This window comes from Apostichopus japonicus, chromosome 22 (assembly GCF_037975245.1).
Source record: "Apostichopus japonicus isolate 1M-3 chromosome 22, ASM3797524v1, whole genome shotgun sequence".
NCBI lineage: Eukaryota > Metazoa > Echinodermata > Holothuroidea > Aspidochirotida > Stichopodidae > Apostichopus > Apostichopus japonicus.
Window position 1 is genome coordinate 22,495,914 of NC_092582.1, and position 18,886 is coordinate 22,514,799.

General features: G+C 36.3%; 1 protein-coding gene across 4 annotated transcripts in view; it reads left to right on the forward strand.

Annotated features, from left to right (window-relative positions):
* The window catches only part of LOC139963795 (gamma-aminobutyric acid type B receptor subunit 1-like), a 144,274-nt gene that overhangs the window by 81,514 nt on the left and 43,874 nt on the right, over positions 1–18,886 (forward strand). For all 4 annotated transcript variants that reach the window (XM_071964953.1, XM_071964952.1, XM_071964954.1 and 1 more), the window contains 2 exons: positions 9,529–9,699; positions 10,092–10,259. In XM_071964953.1, the coding sequence (XP_071821054.1) occupies positions 9,529–9,699; positions 10,092–10,259 (339 nt within the window). The remainder of the gene's footprint in view (positions 1–9,528; positions 9,700–10,091; positions 10,260–18,886) is intronic.

Consider the following 18,886-nt stretch of genomic DNA (forward strand, 5'->3'; position numbering starts at 1 on the left):
GGTGACTTTTTCTGATCTCCAATAATAAAATTAAAAAAATTATTTCGACGAAGACGTTCGTTAATACGAGATTGGTACGTACAAACATACATGTAATTAGGTCCAAACACCCACTTGCTACTCCTCCATGCAGAAATGTTAAAGGTGATTTTCAAAATTAGTTGCATCCACATCTGAAGTACATATAAAGCTCTACATTGTGCCTCTCTGACTAATATTAACGATATAACTGGAAGACTTTTGTGATCGATGAAAAAATCTACTTTTGATTTAAATCAAGTCTGCCTTTTTTTTTGGCCATATGACAACTCTATTAGTAATTTCCTTTAAGATGATTAATCCAATAGTTTATCCATGGTCATTAATGTCATTAATGGTCATCATGATATGACATATCAAAACAAAGCAGAGCTATGCAAATTGGTCACCTGTTTACACAAAATTACAGATTTATTTTATGAATTTTTTTATTTTTTATGAACCTGATTAAAATTTGCTATTTCTATACAAATTGTGAACACTGATTTATTCATTTTCAAAATGTTGATAGAGCTGGCATGTTTCATTTGGCTTACTTTTTCTATATTATAATTCAGAGACAGAAATTGTGTAAAACAAGGCAAGATGCTATAAAAAGCCCAGATGAAATGTCTCATTATTATGAGATATGTTCATACTTTGAATGTCCAGCAAAAATATGTAAAATGTGGTTATTTACTAAGTTTTCTCACCTATTCCCAGCAATTGGTAGTTTTTTATCAATTTTTAAAATATTATTTTGGGGGTTTTGGTATGAGTGACTTTAGTTGTCAAAGTAAAAATGTGTTGATGTTAGTTGGTGTCGTTTCGGAAACTTTTGTTAATCTCCAACAAATTTAATCAAAACACAGCTTAGTTTTGTTTAACAAATTGAACAAACCTGTTTCACAATTTTTATTGACAAAAAACAAAACAAATAGAAAACAATTCTTCTGAGAGCAATAAGTTTGGAACATGTAGACTATTCCTTCTCAAGCGTTTAACACAAAGTCAGAATAAAGTTGAATCGGAAACCTTGGTATATATCAACAATTGGACTTGTTCCATAGGTGCATATTATTCCTAATAGCAATTGTGCAATTATAAAGTCCTGAGTAATAATAGATTAGAAGAGAAATTCCATTTTATTTAGCTAATTCTTCAAAGTAGAGGGCGCTATATCATTATCATACTACAATACACCAGTACATACTTCTTATGTAAAGTGGATGTCTTGTGATTTGCTGTTGGCTATGTTGTTATGATCACATCATAACATTAAGGCTAACAATGTAAATATTCTGTCATGCGGGGGGGGGGGGGGGGAATGTCTCCTATACAGTTGTTAAAGTTGTATGAGTTATCAAATAAATTATGATTCCATAGAAAGGATGCTGTGTTGGCTACACAAACGTTCTTCAAAGTGCAATAGTGTAGTGTTGTGTGATTCATGTTGCAAAGTGTCCTTTATGATTGGTGTGGATATCATGTACACAAACCTTAATGATAATGTAAATGCTGTTTTTTGTAGGAATTTAGATCTGATTGAAAAATGTTTTACATATGGACCTTTGAAAGACATGGTCATTTTTCAGAATATTAAACTTGAAGGCAAATTGTGTACATTTGTCTGTAATGTTATACTATACATTGCTAAATTTTCAAATATACTTTCTGAAAAAAAATGTGCTAACATACTGATACATAAAAGGTTTGAAGTGAACAGTGCATATAAAGGAACTTAAGACTAGATCTCTAAAAAATGATGGTTTTGGTGTCATATATGGGTTGTTAAATGTTTTAGTGCACCCACAGATTTGGTTAGCTCTCCATGGAGTATCCTTAGACAATTTTCCGTTTCAAATTGTGGACAATTATTATACTAATACAGTCTCAAAAGACTTGTAGTGGTTTTGCGACCTATAAACCGAATTGCGTATGTGTCGACTGTCCTTTATGGTGTTATCAATCATGACGTGAAGATTGTTAGCCACGACACATAACGAAGATCTTTTCAGTGAATCCATATAACTCTCCACTCTCACAGGAACTGGTTTTCTATCAAGTGCACTGTCCTTCAAAGGCATCTTTTAAAATACAGTCAAAATATTTTGTTGGCTTAAATTGCCCCAATTTTTCTCACCAAACATACTTTCATAAAATGTAGGCCTACTTGAACATTGACAGGATAGAATATGCAATCCCGCCATTTTGATCAGATATCAACAACTCTACATTCTCCCATGATGCATCTGTGTTGGCACTATTTTACTGATGGCGGATGGATACCAGCATACTGAAGGTTATGGTACTATGATATAGTTAGCTACATATTCAAGGTTCAAATGCCACCAATAATCCAGCTTCTCTGAGTTGATAGCCAAAGCGTCTGCTAGCATGCAGCTTTGATCAAGTGCCAAGTCTTCCAAGAACCATAAATGTTTCACTCTGTGCAGATTAATATGGATTTTTGTTGTTTTCTGTTTTCTGGTTATTGCACCAAAGAGAGAGAGCAGCTAAGTTGTCAAGAACAAAATCTTAAGCAGCAGAAAAGAGAAAGCTTGTGATCAGATGAAGCCCGTAAGCTGCAAACACTCGTCCGTTAATTCCTTGGATTATAAAATACATAATTTCTGCAGCTTTTCAAAGGCTGTGGGAAATGCCAAATATGTGTGCACTTGTATACAAGGATTGACTTATAAGATTTTTACAATACTGGGGCTGCATCTGAGTCCAGCTATTAATGAGTGGCCTGTACTTTCTATGACCTTTCTGCCACAGGGATATGGTAAAATGACGGATCGAGTTTTGCTTCAGCAACAAATTGGAAAAAAGAGTATTACATTATTTTGTTGAAATTTACTCACCTGCCACAAAATGTTTCGTACATAAATATTCAAATAATATCAAAATATGATTTAGTGGTTTGACCTGAGCCATGTTTAGGAAAGAAGTATCTTGCACACTGGCCCCCCCCCTCTCCCCTTCCCCCTCTCATGATAATAGTCAATAGGCAATTTGAATGCTAATAAAAGAAAGCAATGACATCTCTCCCAGCCTCAGTTCTTCTACAAGAACAAAAATACAAAACATAAAAAGAAGTTCTGCACGTGTTGATTGGATCGGTGCAACATGCTTTTAATGAAAAGCCTAAGGCCTCACTGTTTTTTTTATTCTTCTGAAAATAATGCTTTGGTTAGAATTTCAAATCATTTGCAAGATGATCTGAATGACTAAAGTTTACTTACAGAGCTAATTCTATAGTTTTGGCTCAATTAAAACAGCTGTCGCCTCCGTTCATTTTTTGACGATATCAGTGATCCCATGACAAAAAATGATCAGTTATCGGCAATTGCCGATCAGCAGACACCAGAAAATAATTTAAAATTGATGTTAAAGTAATCTACGTTGGCAGACAATTGTAATCAGCTAAATGATCACTTGCCCTCATTTAACTTTAAAGACTTTCATGACATTGGCTTTTATGTATGTAAAATATAAATGCAGCTATTATATAAACTGCTACCTCAATTGACCAATCAGAGTTGCGGAAATGACCGTCTGCGGTATGATCTCTCCATCAAGACCATTATAGTACTGCTATATGTGATTGGTGATAATAACCTCTTAAAGTTGGTAAATTGCCTTAATAGTTTCCATAATTTATTTCCCCTAAGTTGCTTGACGACTGTTAATCTCGGAAGAACACTTTAGTTTTAAGTTTTGTCATTTAAATCATTCATGCATGCATGCATACATGACCCAAAAAATCAATGTTTCTGGCTAATGTAGGCCCTGTGTTCCAAATAAGGTGTTTCTTTATCTTTGCTTTATATAATCCATTCAAACTGGAACTTGCGGCAAGTTGAAGCTCATAAAATGGCAAGGAAGGTGACAGTTTATACGTAATCGCTCCCTACAGAGTGAAATTTTAAGTTTAATAGTTCCACTGGCGATATTTTACTCTGACAAGAAACGGGAATCAGTTATAAACACCTCGGAGCAATTTCGGAGAATTTCTCTCACTTTGTAAGAAGATTACCGTAGTAAAACAGAGATGAGTGATCACAATCTATATTAGCTAGTTGCCCAGGAGGCGATCGACAACTATCACGATAAATATCTGAGCGACTAAGATGTGTCAGTTGTTAAAGTCTTTATATGGATGGTTGCATATGTGGCAATGTGTGGCAATGATGCTTTCAAGTAATGTCGTAACTCTCTATTATTTTTCTTGATTAAAGTATGTTATTTAATCTGACTAGCAGCCTGAGTGTCTTAAATGTGTTGAGCAACATAACTCATGTTTGATATATCTATCTCATTTACAAAGTGAACCATGATGGTTCCTTTGATGTACTTCAGACAGTATTCAATATGTACAGTATACCCCTGACACCAGGATAGACACAAATTTTGTTAGTTTTCTTTGAGGTTACTGACTCACAAATTAAAATGGTGGCAGCAGTGGGATTGCCCATGAGATGTACAATGGTGGCAGCAGTGGGATTGCCCATGAGAATGTTGTATGTAAATAACCGTGAATTGGGACCTTAACACATTGAACATGTAACACAGTACATACTGTTCATGTCAAATAGACATGACCATATAGTGCCACAGCAAGGTTTATAAGCCCTGTCATTAACTTTTTCATATTTCATGGAGGATTCTCACTTTGCATACAAAAGTCACATGTATGGATGTATGGTTTTCCTCATTTATGAATTCAATGTTTCTATGCTACAAAAAGGGGGAAGGAAAGAAGGAAATATGAAAACGCAAAAATCCATTTATAATACAATGGCTTATTAACATCATTAATTTTAAAAATGCCTCTATAGTTTGGTAAATTGCAAATAAGTGTTAACAACTTTAAAAGCAGTGAGTAAACACCATATGGAGGGATGAGAGGGAAAGTGGGAGGGACATTAGAAGTTCATACAAAGGAACTTGTCATCACATTTGATGAGAGTTTGCCTACAATTATTATATTAATGCCATCAATGTTTGACCTCATATCTTTTAAATTCTGTAGCCATTTTCAGTTTTCAACCATAATCTGTGGTCCAATCGGTGGAATGCTTTGCTAAAACTCCCTCAAAATCTAATTACTGCTTAAAATACATTTGTTTCCTGAAACAAAGAATGTTCAATCAGAATCCAACTGTAACATTGTAACATAAATGACAGTGGTTAATATATGTGTCAGTTTTTGAAGTTCTTGTTGTTGGTTGTCATGAAGATCAATTCTGATGCATTGTAGGTTAAGGAGAGGAAGGGCAAAGCTTAGTTGTAATTACGTCCCTGAAAAACACGGATTGAAAAGATTTAAAAAATCGATAAATACGAAAGCCTTGAGTAGTTCATATGCCTGCTTGGTTATATATCGATGTAACTATCTTTAGGCAGTATGCTTTCAGGATAACAGCATTACATTGCTACCTCAATCGTCCAATCAGAGTTATGGAAATGACTGTCTGCACTAGGATCTCTCAATCAAGACCATTAGTACTGCTATGTACGACCAATCAGCTTTTATTCATTTGCAATTATTACTGTAGGGAAAGCTTTTTCCAATTAACAAAACTTTTTTCTATAATATAGTATTCAGTTCTTTATGAAAGGATCACTTTTTCGTGAAATGTTAGGCATGAACATGCATTTTCAGATGAATAAAAAATCCAAGCAAACCAATGGCAGTCAGTGTTTTACAATGCTACATGTTTCTGCAGAAAAATGTGTCACATTAGTGAACTTTAATGTTTGAAATCTCAAGAGAAGTCAACGTACTTTTCCTTGAAAAAAAAAGAACAGAAAACTCATTGACATTTACCATTTTGTCCTTGGTTTCTAACCAGAAGAATTTTTAGTTGCTGCGGTAAGTGGCCCAGATGAAGAATTTCCAATACTTCTTGTCCTAATTTCTACTTTTTGCAAACTATAGATATATATTCTCTATATAATTCAAAACAATTCCTTGAAGTTACGAAATAATCAAACAGGTATTAAAAATTTTCCAAAACTTCTGCCAATCCAGCGAACTCAGTTGCATTGACTCTATTGCATTGAACTCAGTCTCAGTGACTCTGTGAGAGAGTTTCAATATTCAATTACTCCTTGTTACTTTCGGCGATCATGCACTGAAGAAGAGCTAGTTTTGCTTGAAAGCTCTGTAAAAACCAAACATTGTTGTTTAACTTCCCATCACTCACTTAATTTAATTTTTGTTTCTCACTTGAGAGCCAGCCATTCTCTAAGTGCAGCATAGTTTTCTAACATTTTTTCCATTCCCTTTATATACACCCAAAAGTAGACTTTTCTTGTCAAATGTTTACTTTTTGTCAAAATTACGAGAGAAAATGAAATTAGATGAATTATGAACTACGTGAAATGAAAAATGGATCAGTTGATTGCCTGCCACTTCTTATGCTAATACAAATGATCCGCTCGAGTGATTTTAGCAGTGAATCCCTAGTTTAAGGGAGGGGGAAAGATGCTTAATTTTGCCCCCTTGGGGCCCGAACAAACTTGAAGTTCTCACGCTAACAATTAAGGTGTTTATATCCATGGAACTTGATTTTAGGTTGAGAATTTTTTTATTTTACTTACTTTGTCACAGACATTTATTTTCAATAAATCCCCTCAAGGAATGGTTTATTATTGGGGGGGGAAGAAATGAAGACAATTTTTGTTTATCTTCACCCCGAAGGATTGTCTTGCATACAGTGTAAGACGCCAAGATACGTGCCAAATGATATGTAATGTACGGAGCAGAGCTCGCTGCTGCGTTCGGAAGAAGTTCATAGCTCAGAAATACAGTCAATAAATCTGTGAAAGAAAATAATAATTTTAACCAAATTATGGAGATTGTCATCGGAAGATTCATATCTCTTAAGTGGAATTATCTCAACTATTTAGCAATATTCTTCATAAACATCAGTCAAGGTTAACTCCATATGGTGGCAGAAGAGGTTTTGTCTGACAGCTAGGACACATTAAACTTTGAAGGGCGCAGTGGTACATGCGTGACTTTGATTTGAGGGGGCAAGTTAACCACAAAATCACCTAAAAAAACACCCTGAAAAAATTAACGGGCCCTCAGGTCCCAGTATTTGAATGTTTTTCAACGAAACAGCACTTTTCAATTACACTGTTTTAAGTTTGCAAACAAAATTTTTCAAACAACAAACTGGTAACTCGTTCATTGCAAAAGTGAAGAAAGTACCTTTTAGTAAAAAAAGGGGGGGGGGGCACTTCTAAAATTTTCCACAAGATGGGAGAAGGGAAAGGAGGCAGCGAGAACCATTCCCCTTCCCTGGTTAAGGTACCCATGCTCTGGACCCATCGGTTGGATGAGGTTATCACATTTATTAGAAAATGGTTTCCATAGCTACCACAAGGATCTAATTACCAGGGAATCTCCCAGGATGTCTGATTGCCAAACCAAATAAGTTTGAAAATTTTAAGTTAATTAATATTAAACAGAAAAAGGCATAAATTTAGTTCTAAAGGAAAAGACACCTGCACAAACATTTTCGTCTGTGATGCGATCATGTGCAGCGACAAACACTTTTCGGATTAAACGAAATAGCCAATATGATTTCAGAAAAGTGACAAAGAATTAACTGAGGTAAAAGTGGCAATATTTGAATGTAATATTAAGGCTGATTTGTCTGCTTGGATCGACTCCCTAAAGATGCTACTGTTGTGGCATGCGGGCTGTCTCAATCATAGCAAATTTAACCAAAGGGGAAGGGAAACCTCAGATCCCCCCTCCTATCATGGGCCAAGATTGTATTGTTCAGCCTGTTATTTGATCCCTTAGGTCTGTCTAAGGACCTTTCAGCCTGTATAAACTCAAAATATATAATTATTAGAAGGTCATTGATCAGTATTGCCCTCAAATATGCTAAAAAAAGTCAGATTATGGCCAACCAATGAATGCTCAGAATTCAGCAGGCATTTTACTGCCAATCCAAGAGTAGTGTTCCACAATGCTGGGATTTATAATAATTGTCTATTTTCAACACTCCTCAAGATGTCTTGGAATAATTTTGGAAGATCCAAGCCAGCTCTTTGGAAGTACTTTTGTAAACTTTAATAATTCTAGTAATCTTCAGCATGCTCAGATTTGGGGCAATTAAAGTTAGTCAGTATAGGCCCCAAATTATAGCATGCTATAATTGCTAGAAGTTTTCAAAAAGTTTATCCCTGGAGGTCTTTACTATCCAAATTGTTCTCAGACATTTTTACGGAACACACAAGATGACAGAATATTCCCAGTGAGGAAAATTTCCTTGAAGGTTGTAATAAAAGCAGTTTAAGAATTGTAACCAAAAGTGACCATATTTGAATATCTAGCATAATTTGGGGCCAATATAACATACCTTTAAGTACAGATGCATGTCCTTGAAGTACATCATAGTGTTGGAGATTACCATACACACTCTCATATGCAATAGATTGTGGTATTATATATACACATATATAGCCAATGGCAGACATTACATTATGTGTATTAGGTATCTGGCAACCTGTATGTACAATATTTACTACTCATCCACAATATTGATCTCTGGGAGTTAATATTTTGTAAAGCTCTAATTCGGTTTCAGTCTGCAATTACAACTTACTGTACATTTGCTTTTAGTCTTCTGGTAGCTGGGCACGCACTGTAGCTTAATAATTTTTCTTCAATGTGAAATTACACACTGGTTACTATTAAATTTTACACGTAGAGTTGTCCTCATGCAGAGTATATTGCCAATCATTCCACAAATCCTTTGGGAAATAAAAAAAAAAGAAGAAAACTTTAATAATGTTTAGAATGTTCATGGTATTTGCAGCAATAAGAAGACGTGATCGATTAAAGTAGAAATGTTTTTTTTTCGGGGGCCGGCTGTAAATTGAAATCCGATGGAAATAAGAAGTATTTATGCACCTCGCATGATTAGAATTTATGAGTCAGTTGTTGCTTTCATCATCATTAATATTTTGAGCTTTATCATCAAGCCCAGATTAATTTGGGTATCGAGACCAAGTATGCAAGGGTTCATATAGCAGGCTCCAAATCGGTTTTAATTTCTGATGGATGTAAATTATCCTCTCCCAGCAAATCAAAGCCCAGCAGCTAATGATAAACCCAGGTCGATCGGGCGAAATCTCCACATAAATCTAATTTGACAATAAATGACGATATCGACACGCCAACAACATCATGTTTATACGATACATCATACTTTACCCAGCTTCCTGAAAATGTTATTAAAATCAGTGGATTAGGTTAGGGAAGAAAGGAGAGGAATTGGTGAGAGAGGGGAGGGGAGAGGGGGGAGGGGGAGGGGAGGAAATGGTGAGGTGGAAAAGCTGCCAGAGTAGCCAAGGATATAAATCAGTGTAGGTTTGCTCTTTGTAATTAACAGAGATACAATAGTCTCTAGATGTAAAGATGACTACTAGATTGGTTACTAAGGTGATTTAATTTTGTGATATTTCTTTCATCTTCAGCTTGCGTGGGGAGCCAGTTCACCAGCTCTGTCCAACAGGGAGCGTTTCCCTACCTTCTTCAGGACCCACCCCTCTGCAACGTTGCACAATCCAACCAGGGTTAAACTATGCAAGGAGTGGAACTGGACGAAGATTGCCATTATACAGGAGACCCAAGAAGTGTTTACCTCTGTAAGTTAATTTGCGGAATGACCAATTTTTAAAAAGATTGCCAAACACTTTAAACAGTTTTCTAAAAATACTTTCGTGATGGTTCTAATCTTCAAAATTAGTAAATCAAACGTTAGAAGGGGGGGAGGGGTATAGGGGGAGATAAATTAGACTGTAAAATATACCCCACGTGAAAACTGTATTTTCATAACGGCGCTCCATTCTTACTTTATTGGAGATAAATTAACCTCTTCTCTAGTACAAACTACAAACCATCAGTGTCTGCATGTCTTTCTGATATAAAGACTCACCAAATATGTAACAAAAACAATTCGCAGTGATTTTGTTTCCTTTAAAATCATATGGCATATTTTATAAACGTTATTTTTCTTAAATTTGTTGAATTCTTTCAGACGAGTGAAGACTTGGAGAAAGAAGTAGCCAAAGCGAACATGACGATAACGGCAAGGGCTAGTTTCTTGACCGAGCCGAAGACTGCCGTGGGGAACCTCAAGGCTCAAGATGCCCGAATAATCGTCGGCGTATTCTATGTCGGCTTTGCCCGACGAGTCTTCTGCGAGGTAAGCGTATTATCTGAAGAAATCTATCGATCAATCAATGCTTCAAATTTGGCGAGGTATACTGAGGGACAGGCAGGGTGGATTGGGACTATATTACTTTGGCGTACCGTGAGGGCCTCTTGGTAATGGTCACGCTTTCGAGAGGATTGATAACCTTCCTCTAAAAATGTGTAAATTTTTGGTCAAATCCATCTTGGAAAGAGGACTATAGACCTTAATCAATCAATCTAGCTTTCTCGGTTATCACTTTCTGTCCCTCTTGCCCCGCATGATTCTTGAGAAGAGATTAGCCAATAAGATTGTCTTCTGTTTGGGGTGACAAAGAGTCGAGATATATGACATAATTGTCACGTTCTCAAATCCGTTGTTTTTTTTTGTAGTTTTCTCTCTTGTCTGGGGAGACCATAATTGAGAGAAGATTTGTAACTCTTTTCCATACAATTCTAAGTTTGTACAAAGAAACCAAATAAAAAAATGCCCTCTATGAATACTATGTCTAAATGTCTACAAATGGTAAAGAGAGGGTAATTGTACAAAATTGACACATGGGGAATATATCTGTCGGTCCTCATGTGGAAACGTACTATAAGAAATTCGAAGTTAATGCGTGTGCGTTCTTCTAGCTAAGTCTGTCATTACTCCAGTATGTTTGATATCGTTGGTCGATATCGCTCTGAAAGTATTGGCAATATTGAACAAATTATTAACTTCAAACGCCTTCCATATTTTGCAAAACTGTAACGACACCAGAGGACGTACTAGACTGCCCTATAGTGGACTTCTAGCTGGTTGTGCTTCATCTACATATGTTGCCATGGCAATTTTATGTTTCTAAGACAAAAACCTAGAACGTTTGGTAGGATCGTCTTGGACAAAATACCTGTTTGAGGCCTTGACTCTAAGTAAACTGCATAGAAATTTTATTGATTATAAGTACACTAAAAGTCAAGTCATCAACCCGAACACTTTGTTCAAAGTTTTGAAAAGAGTCATCCTCATGTCATGCACAAAGGATATAGATAGACCACAGAAATGCCATCTGCACTTTTCATCTGCTCAAATACCTTCAACTTCCTGAGCTGAAAATCAGCTGCACTTTTGCCATCCTTGCCTACCTGCCAGCGTCCATCAATAAAGTCACCTGTCTTTTCAGCGTATCATAACAAAAGGTACAATATATCCGACGGTCACAAGCGATATGTTTCAATTAAGCTTTTCAAGACCTTAAAAAACAAACTATAAAAAAAAAATACCTCCATCATCAAGCTAGCTATAGGGATGGATAACTCACGCGGCAACTAGCGTGATAGTGCAATTGTTTTTTCACGAGGTCATAACATTACATACTCTCTTGGCAACTGCTCAAAGTGGAGGAGATATATTCCTTTTCAATTAAAAACTTTTCTTCCCCCCATCTCTCTCTCTCATGATCCAACTGATTCGTGGAGGTTTGGAAATGATGATGATGATGATGATTTCAATATTGTTACGGCATGAAGACGGCAAAGCTTAATTATCAAAGGCAGTAGAGAAATATAAAAGTGTGGGGAGTGCGGGGGGGGGGGTTGGTCAACGACCAGTGGGTGATATTTCATCCACCGCTGTAGCAATTTGTCGCTGCGATCAATCTTGGTCAAAAGATAGCGGTACAAACCTTATTTTAGCAATGTGCTCATTAAAATGAGTCTTAGCTGATGGCGTTTGCTGCTCATTATTCGCTTCAGGTAAAGATATGTATGCATCAATAAGAGCTAGCCATGCTTAGTTTCTGTAGGTATTATGTATGACAGATCTCTGTTTGTAGTTGTAGGTATATGTTGATGTAATGTGGGTTTGTGATGTAAAGACCTGTGATGACATATGTAGGTTTATGTGGGTATGTATCCAAAGGTATCTGATGTAAGTATATGTTGATGCAATGTGGGTGTGTAGGTTTGTTTATGTATAGACCTGTGCTGACAGATGTAGGTTTATGTGGGTATGTATCTATAGGTATCTGATGTAAGTATATGTTGATGTAATGTGGGTGTGTAGGTTTGTTTATGTATAGACCTGTGATGACATATGTAGCTTTATGTGGGTATGTATCTATAGGTATCTGATGTAAGTATATGTTGATGTAATGTGGGTGTGTAGGTTTGTTTATGTATAGACCTGTGATGACATATGTAGCTTTATGTGGGTATGTATCTATAGGTATCTGATGTAAGTATATGTTGATGTAATGTGGGTGTGTAGATTTGTGATGTATAGATCTGTGATGACAGATGTACAGTAGGTTTATGTGGGTATGTAGAACAGAATTTGAACCTTTCACCTCTGGGTTACAAGCCCTGAGATCTACCAGCTGAATTATCTAGCCCTTAGTTAGTGGTGATGATCACTATATAGACATTGTTTGCTGGGGAGAGGGGGATGTGGAGGATGGGGACAGTCGTAAGTTAAAGTACCTGGCATGAAAACAGTGTATCCACCAGGGGTAGCACCTCCATGGTTTCATTCGTTACAACCCAGAAAGCGGTGGGGAAGGGACTTTAAGAGGAATTCCGGTTATATGGTATATTCCTATATGAGTTAACGAGCAAAGGAAAACTAGCTATGATTATTAAAAACAATTAGTGGACAAAAGCTAAGAAATTAACAACAGACGTCAGCAAGTAGTAATACCAACACAGAGAATTTGTTGTTGTTGTTGGTGTTCATTAAGTAGTTTTCCCTATAAAGTATACTAATGGAGAGAATGATCATGATGAACTTATCTGACCATGATGTCAACCAGAGCCCGCTTTGGCGCAGTCTAACCTGAAAATATATTTCCAGTCGTGATGTTCTCATGATTGATGCAGGAAACGATGAACAGGCACGTGCCTGTTCGTCACTGTACAGTAATTAATAGTTTCTCGGAAAAATTTTCATTCACCAGCAGTAACGTAATGTTTGGCTTTGTTTGGCTTTTCACCTTGGTTTCTCGTGACTGTGCATCTCATAAGTACAGTGATCATAGGCGTAGGAGGCGGGGGGGCTGCAGCCCCCCAAACAAAATTTTTGGTGAAAATTCGGGCAATATGCTGAGAATTTTTCGGGCACCTACAGAAAGAAGAATAATTTGCAATGTGTTTTTCAATGGTTAAACTGATATTATTATTATCGTTATTATTGTAACGACTTCCCCAATAATTATAACCAATATGGAAGGGTAATAACAGGGAAAATAGAACCAAAATTTTCGTGCGCTTCGCGCGCATTAACATCTTATTGTGCATGTCATATAGGCATTCATCGGTTATCGTCATGAGATGTAATAACCGATGAATGCCTATATGATAGCACATTAAAGCAGCATTTTGCGTCCTTTTCTATGATTTTTCTCAACGGCACTGACTCCACTATGCCATAACGACATACATAACTAGCTTATCTATTTATATCTTACTTCAAATGGTGGCATAAAAGTAGAAAAATTTGCAACTTTCAACTTTGTTTTCTCCAAGATATTTTCTTGGCTAATATCTTAGTTTGCTGTTTTGTGATTGATATATGTAAAAAACTCGATGGACATGTCAAAAAAGTAGAAAACGGCGACCAAACGCAAAATGCTGCTTTAAGATGTTGAACGCGCGCGTAGCGCGCGAAACATTTTGGCTATATTTTTCGGGCAAGTCGTTACAGCCCCCCCAAATCAAATCAGGCTCCTATGCCTATGACAGTGATGTCATTAGGTCGGGGTATTAGGACTATGAACTATACACAAAGTAACCAGTGTGTTGGTTTGGCACCCGATTATCTGATTCGTGACCAAACAGCCAAGCGAGAAGGTACATTCCTTGGAGTTTCGTAATATTCTCCGTATATATTTTTTCTGTATATTTTTTCGTAGCTCTTAAACTATGATAGTCTGACCTAAATATTTAGACAAGTTGTCAGCCTGTAGTATTGGATGACGATGTACTGTAAGTGTTAACAACGTATCCGCACATGCAATGTTTGTCAAACATGGAAACATCTGAATCCGGCACAATTACAATTATTTACATATTTAAGGTTCCAGAAAAGAACCCTTTTGGCTGACAGAGAACTTGTATAAATTACATGAAGTGTTTCATACCAAGGAATGCTGAGGGAGAAACATCATTACACATGCGTGACTGAGTGAGACTCACAAGATCAGCAATAGAAACAAACATGTTCGGCCTCGGGGCATTTCATGCTCCTAGACACTTTAGTGGGTTCAGGACTGACCAGCTATATTCCCTGTTTTTGTTTTAATTAACTTGGCTAATTGCGTAATGAAAGACCTCCCTTTATTTTATCGAATTAATTCACACATTCGATGTAGAAATCTTGTCACCTTTCAAGCGAGGTAATCACATGTCGCTAGTTTTTTTTTTGTTCTTCATTTCTTTATCGTGCTTTCCTCCTCGTCGTAACTTTGCGCATCTGCTGCTATGCGTGACGTTACTCCCGGCAACGGTATCAATAAGAGTTTGATACTGCGGTGGAAAGCGGGGGGGAGGGGTGGGGGGGGGTTAGGAACAAACTTGGTGATAAAAAAAAAGAATAAATCATGTACAAACTGTGATGAATTCATGAAGGTCACATAAACCAATCTGTCACCTTAAATTTGGAGAGCGCCATCAGACATCTATATCAACGGATATTATTACTGACTTAAATAACCGTGATCAATCTACAGATTTTAGCGCTCATCCCTTGGAAGTATGAATATAACCTGACACTTCTTTATGCAGCAATCTAGAGGCCATTGCCATACGGTCATGATATCCTCGGTCAACAGGGGAATATTAATGTAGCGTTCACATCTATGTGCAGCAGCCATGGAGGATTGAATTTTTCAATCGTTTTCTTTCACTTTTTGGTAAAATTAAGGCGAAGAAATGGAGGGAAAGGGCAAGGCCTCTTAAAATTCTTAGTCTTGAAAGCCCTTGAAATTTAAAAGTTTAATCAGGAAAGGCGAGGAAAAAATCCTGATCTGAAGATTTCTTCTCATATATATATTTTCTCAATTTGCCGCTGTTGTCAGGAGCGATGAACTTTGGATGATGATTTGTGAGTCTCCATCATAGAGCTTGATGCAGTTTAGCCTAGGCACTGAGTCTAGACGTACGATCGGGTCATATGCTAGATGGAATCATATATGCTAGATCCAATCATATGCTAGATCGGATCATATGCTAGATCGGATCATGTGCTAGATCTGTAGTGCATTTAAAATGGTCACCAAACCCAACCGTCATGGTTTATTTAAGAGACAGAATACTTTGTGATAAACAACTCCAGAAACAGCTAAGCAAAGCATTTGTTCCATGTTGGGAGATGTATATTCTGTATAAACATCGTGTCTGGGAGATGTAATTTTTTCAAATCTGTGATGTCATAGTGCCACCATGTTCTTTGTTTTATATTTTCAATGTAGAATGACCACAGTGTTGACACTGATGCCAATGCCATCAGTGGGTCATGAATTGTAAACACGGTTCAATATTTTTAAATCATCTTTTTTCATAAAACCATCTCCGTAACAAAATAAACATTCTACCAAACAAATGAAAACTAAATAAAAAATTGAAGTGCAGGTTACCTAGTGATGTCATATTTAGACTTAATTGTTTGTGGAGAAATGTTAAATCTGATATTTCCCCAAAAATGCAATTTAGCTATTTGGGGAATTTGTTCAAGACAGTCCTCTAGATGCACATTGTACAGATAATGACGGTTGGGTCTGTTGTCTCAATCCTATAAGCGAGGGAGCTGTTTAAGAAGTGTAAGCTTGATAAGGTTTAATACTGGTTTAAATCAATTTGTTGTGATAAGTTAAGGCTTATAGGGTTCATGGCTCCTTGCACATCCCCCTCACCACAAGTAATGACACGGATCAGCATACAGTTTGCAAGAGATAGAATGGTTAGGCCTACAAAAGGTAGCCTTTCATGAGGTCCTCATACAGGGTAGGCTACGTAGAATTGTTAGGTGTCATCACCGTTTAGATACACCTTCTTGCAATTCTGAAGAAGAAGAAAAACATAGCTTACTGAGGGAAAGTTAAAAATTTTCTTTCACCTGTCACTAGGACAATTTAATACACACTAACAAAATGGCAGCCCCCTGGCACAACGTTTAAAATTTCATTGCTATATCTCCCTGGAAACAGAGCTATATTTGCCTCAATAGATACAGTATGTGGGCAAGGTGTTCATCAGATGGAATTCTTATCATAATTATCATAAAGCATATAAACTAAAATAAAAACTATGACAGGTGTTTAATTGTCAGCAATATGTGTGCTTGTTCAGAAAATTTATCTAATTCTATACATGCTGTTTTCACAGATATTCAGTTTGCATTAGAAAAATCCATTTTGTATGTTTGTAAGTGCCTCGGTTAATTTGTGAGGAGATTGTACCGGAAATCAACCCGCCATTTAGTAGCTTTCTTGTAAATTTAGTTTTCATCCCAGGTAGAAAGAAGGATCGCTATAGGTACCCCTTTGGGGTTTGCCATTGGTGCATTCAAAGTTTTCCTTCCGGGAAGTCTGATCTCAGCAGTTTCGGATTAAAATAAATTGAAGACTTAATTAAAGGTTAATATATACTTTGGCTCATATATTGCATCTGGCATCTAAGATCTTCTTACACTTAATCTCACTTTAGTGAATAGATTGTTAATATATATAATTATTGATATCACTATATAGATCTTGCTACTTAGTTATTAGCTGTAACATCATCTGTACATCAGTCAGGACAAAAAAAAAAAAAGATAGGTCACTCCCTCGTAGGTCGTGAAACTCCAAAAATCTTTTGTTAACCTCTCCCATCTTCTCCCAGAAAGTGTCAAAACAGCCTCGGGTTAGGTTGAAAATAAAGAAAAAATTCTGTAGCTAGGTTCGGAAATAAGACAGCGAGTATATATAAACTGTTAAGCTTATAGTTTACTTGTTTTCTTGTATTTTTTTCCCTTTTTCTTCTTCTTCTTTTCATCTGTAAGCAGGGTCGCTGGCCTCTCGCTATAAGAGTATGTGCATGTTGTGGAATTTTGTTAAATGGATCAGTTTTTTTGTGGAAAAACAGGTGGGGAAAAGAAAAGAAATATGTGGGTGTTTTTTTTTAAGGTTGAGTAATCTATTCTGACTTCACATTTTGTACCCCCTTTTCTTTCAGTATTAGCTTCTGTTGAGCTGATATTGTCCTTGTAAAGATTTGAATTTAAATACAAAAAAGGTAGATGAAAAGTCTACCTGACAAGAAAATGTCCTAGTTTGATGAATGCGCCACAATAAAAGAGGCCTTTGAATTGACTGACATATCAATTTAGAATGAAGAAAAAATTCCAACTCCGCTTTTAGGAGGCGACAAGTCAACAACATCTGGCCTCGAAAATGGATCACAGATTCCATTAAAAGATTATGAGAAGCACGAGTCAAAAAGTTGCCAATATTTATTGTTATTATTCCTGATCGATACATTAAATTCATGCACTAATTTGATATTCATCATATTTCTGCTTCATTATCATGGCTTTTTTTTTCTCTGTGTATTTCCTTTTCTACATTTGCTATGATTCAGATAATATGAAGAGCAGGCTGAGAAGTTTTTTAGTTGGAAAAAACTTTTCTTTTAAATTTTTTTTTTTTTTTCTAGATGTCTACGTTACAATTATTTCTAGATGTCTACATTAGAAAGGGTTAAGCCTGACAATTATGTTAATTGTAATGCTCCTAAATTAATGTGTTTGCAACATTAAATTCCTTGTTCTCATGTCCTTTAGAACGATTGGCTGCATTGAATGATAGTTGTATTTAGGTCGATGGTGTGAAACGTCCTTCGCCTTTCCAAAACCTGATCTATCATATATATATGTATATATGTATATATATATATATATATATATAGATATATAGATATAGATATATATATATGCCAATCAATTATTTTCTGTATGCGTACAGTCTGTCACTGTATGTGTACCCTGGCCCGATAGCACTTGTAGAATACGCTTCAGAATTCACAATTTCGTCTGACAGCTCAAGTTGCGTCATCGATCTACCGATGATGGAAATTTATGAAAATGTGTGTTAATGTATTTTCCAAAAGGTGTCAGGCAGGCCTAACTAAGTATCTGCTTTAATATTCAACATTCAAAAAGATGGAATGGAGATCATTTGTGTCCATCATCTAGTTCAACCTTTTGGTTCTCAAGTTTTCCCCCTGCAATTCTTCAAATGTGGACAAAATTTGGTCGTCGACCGAGCAATTTGTGCTGTAAACTAAGTTTGAACTCAATTCGAATCTGACTTGCTGATGTTTATCACTTTTAATTTTTAATTTTCGTGGAAGGACCCTTTAATCGTACTCAGCTGTCATTCATCAATAAAAGTGACTGGACTATGTAGTCTATTATACACAAACGAATAGATCAGTTCCTCAGATGCAACACAAAACTCAAAAGGGAAACAAGACTCTTATGGCCTGAAATGATATGTTAACAATACAACTTTCTCATGGCCAAAACTTATTGAAAATCATTCAATTTCTGTTACTTTCATGAAGTTAAAAGAACCTTTTTTTGGTTTGAAAATAGCTATTAGAAGTTATAACACAGTGTCTTAA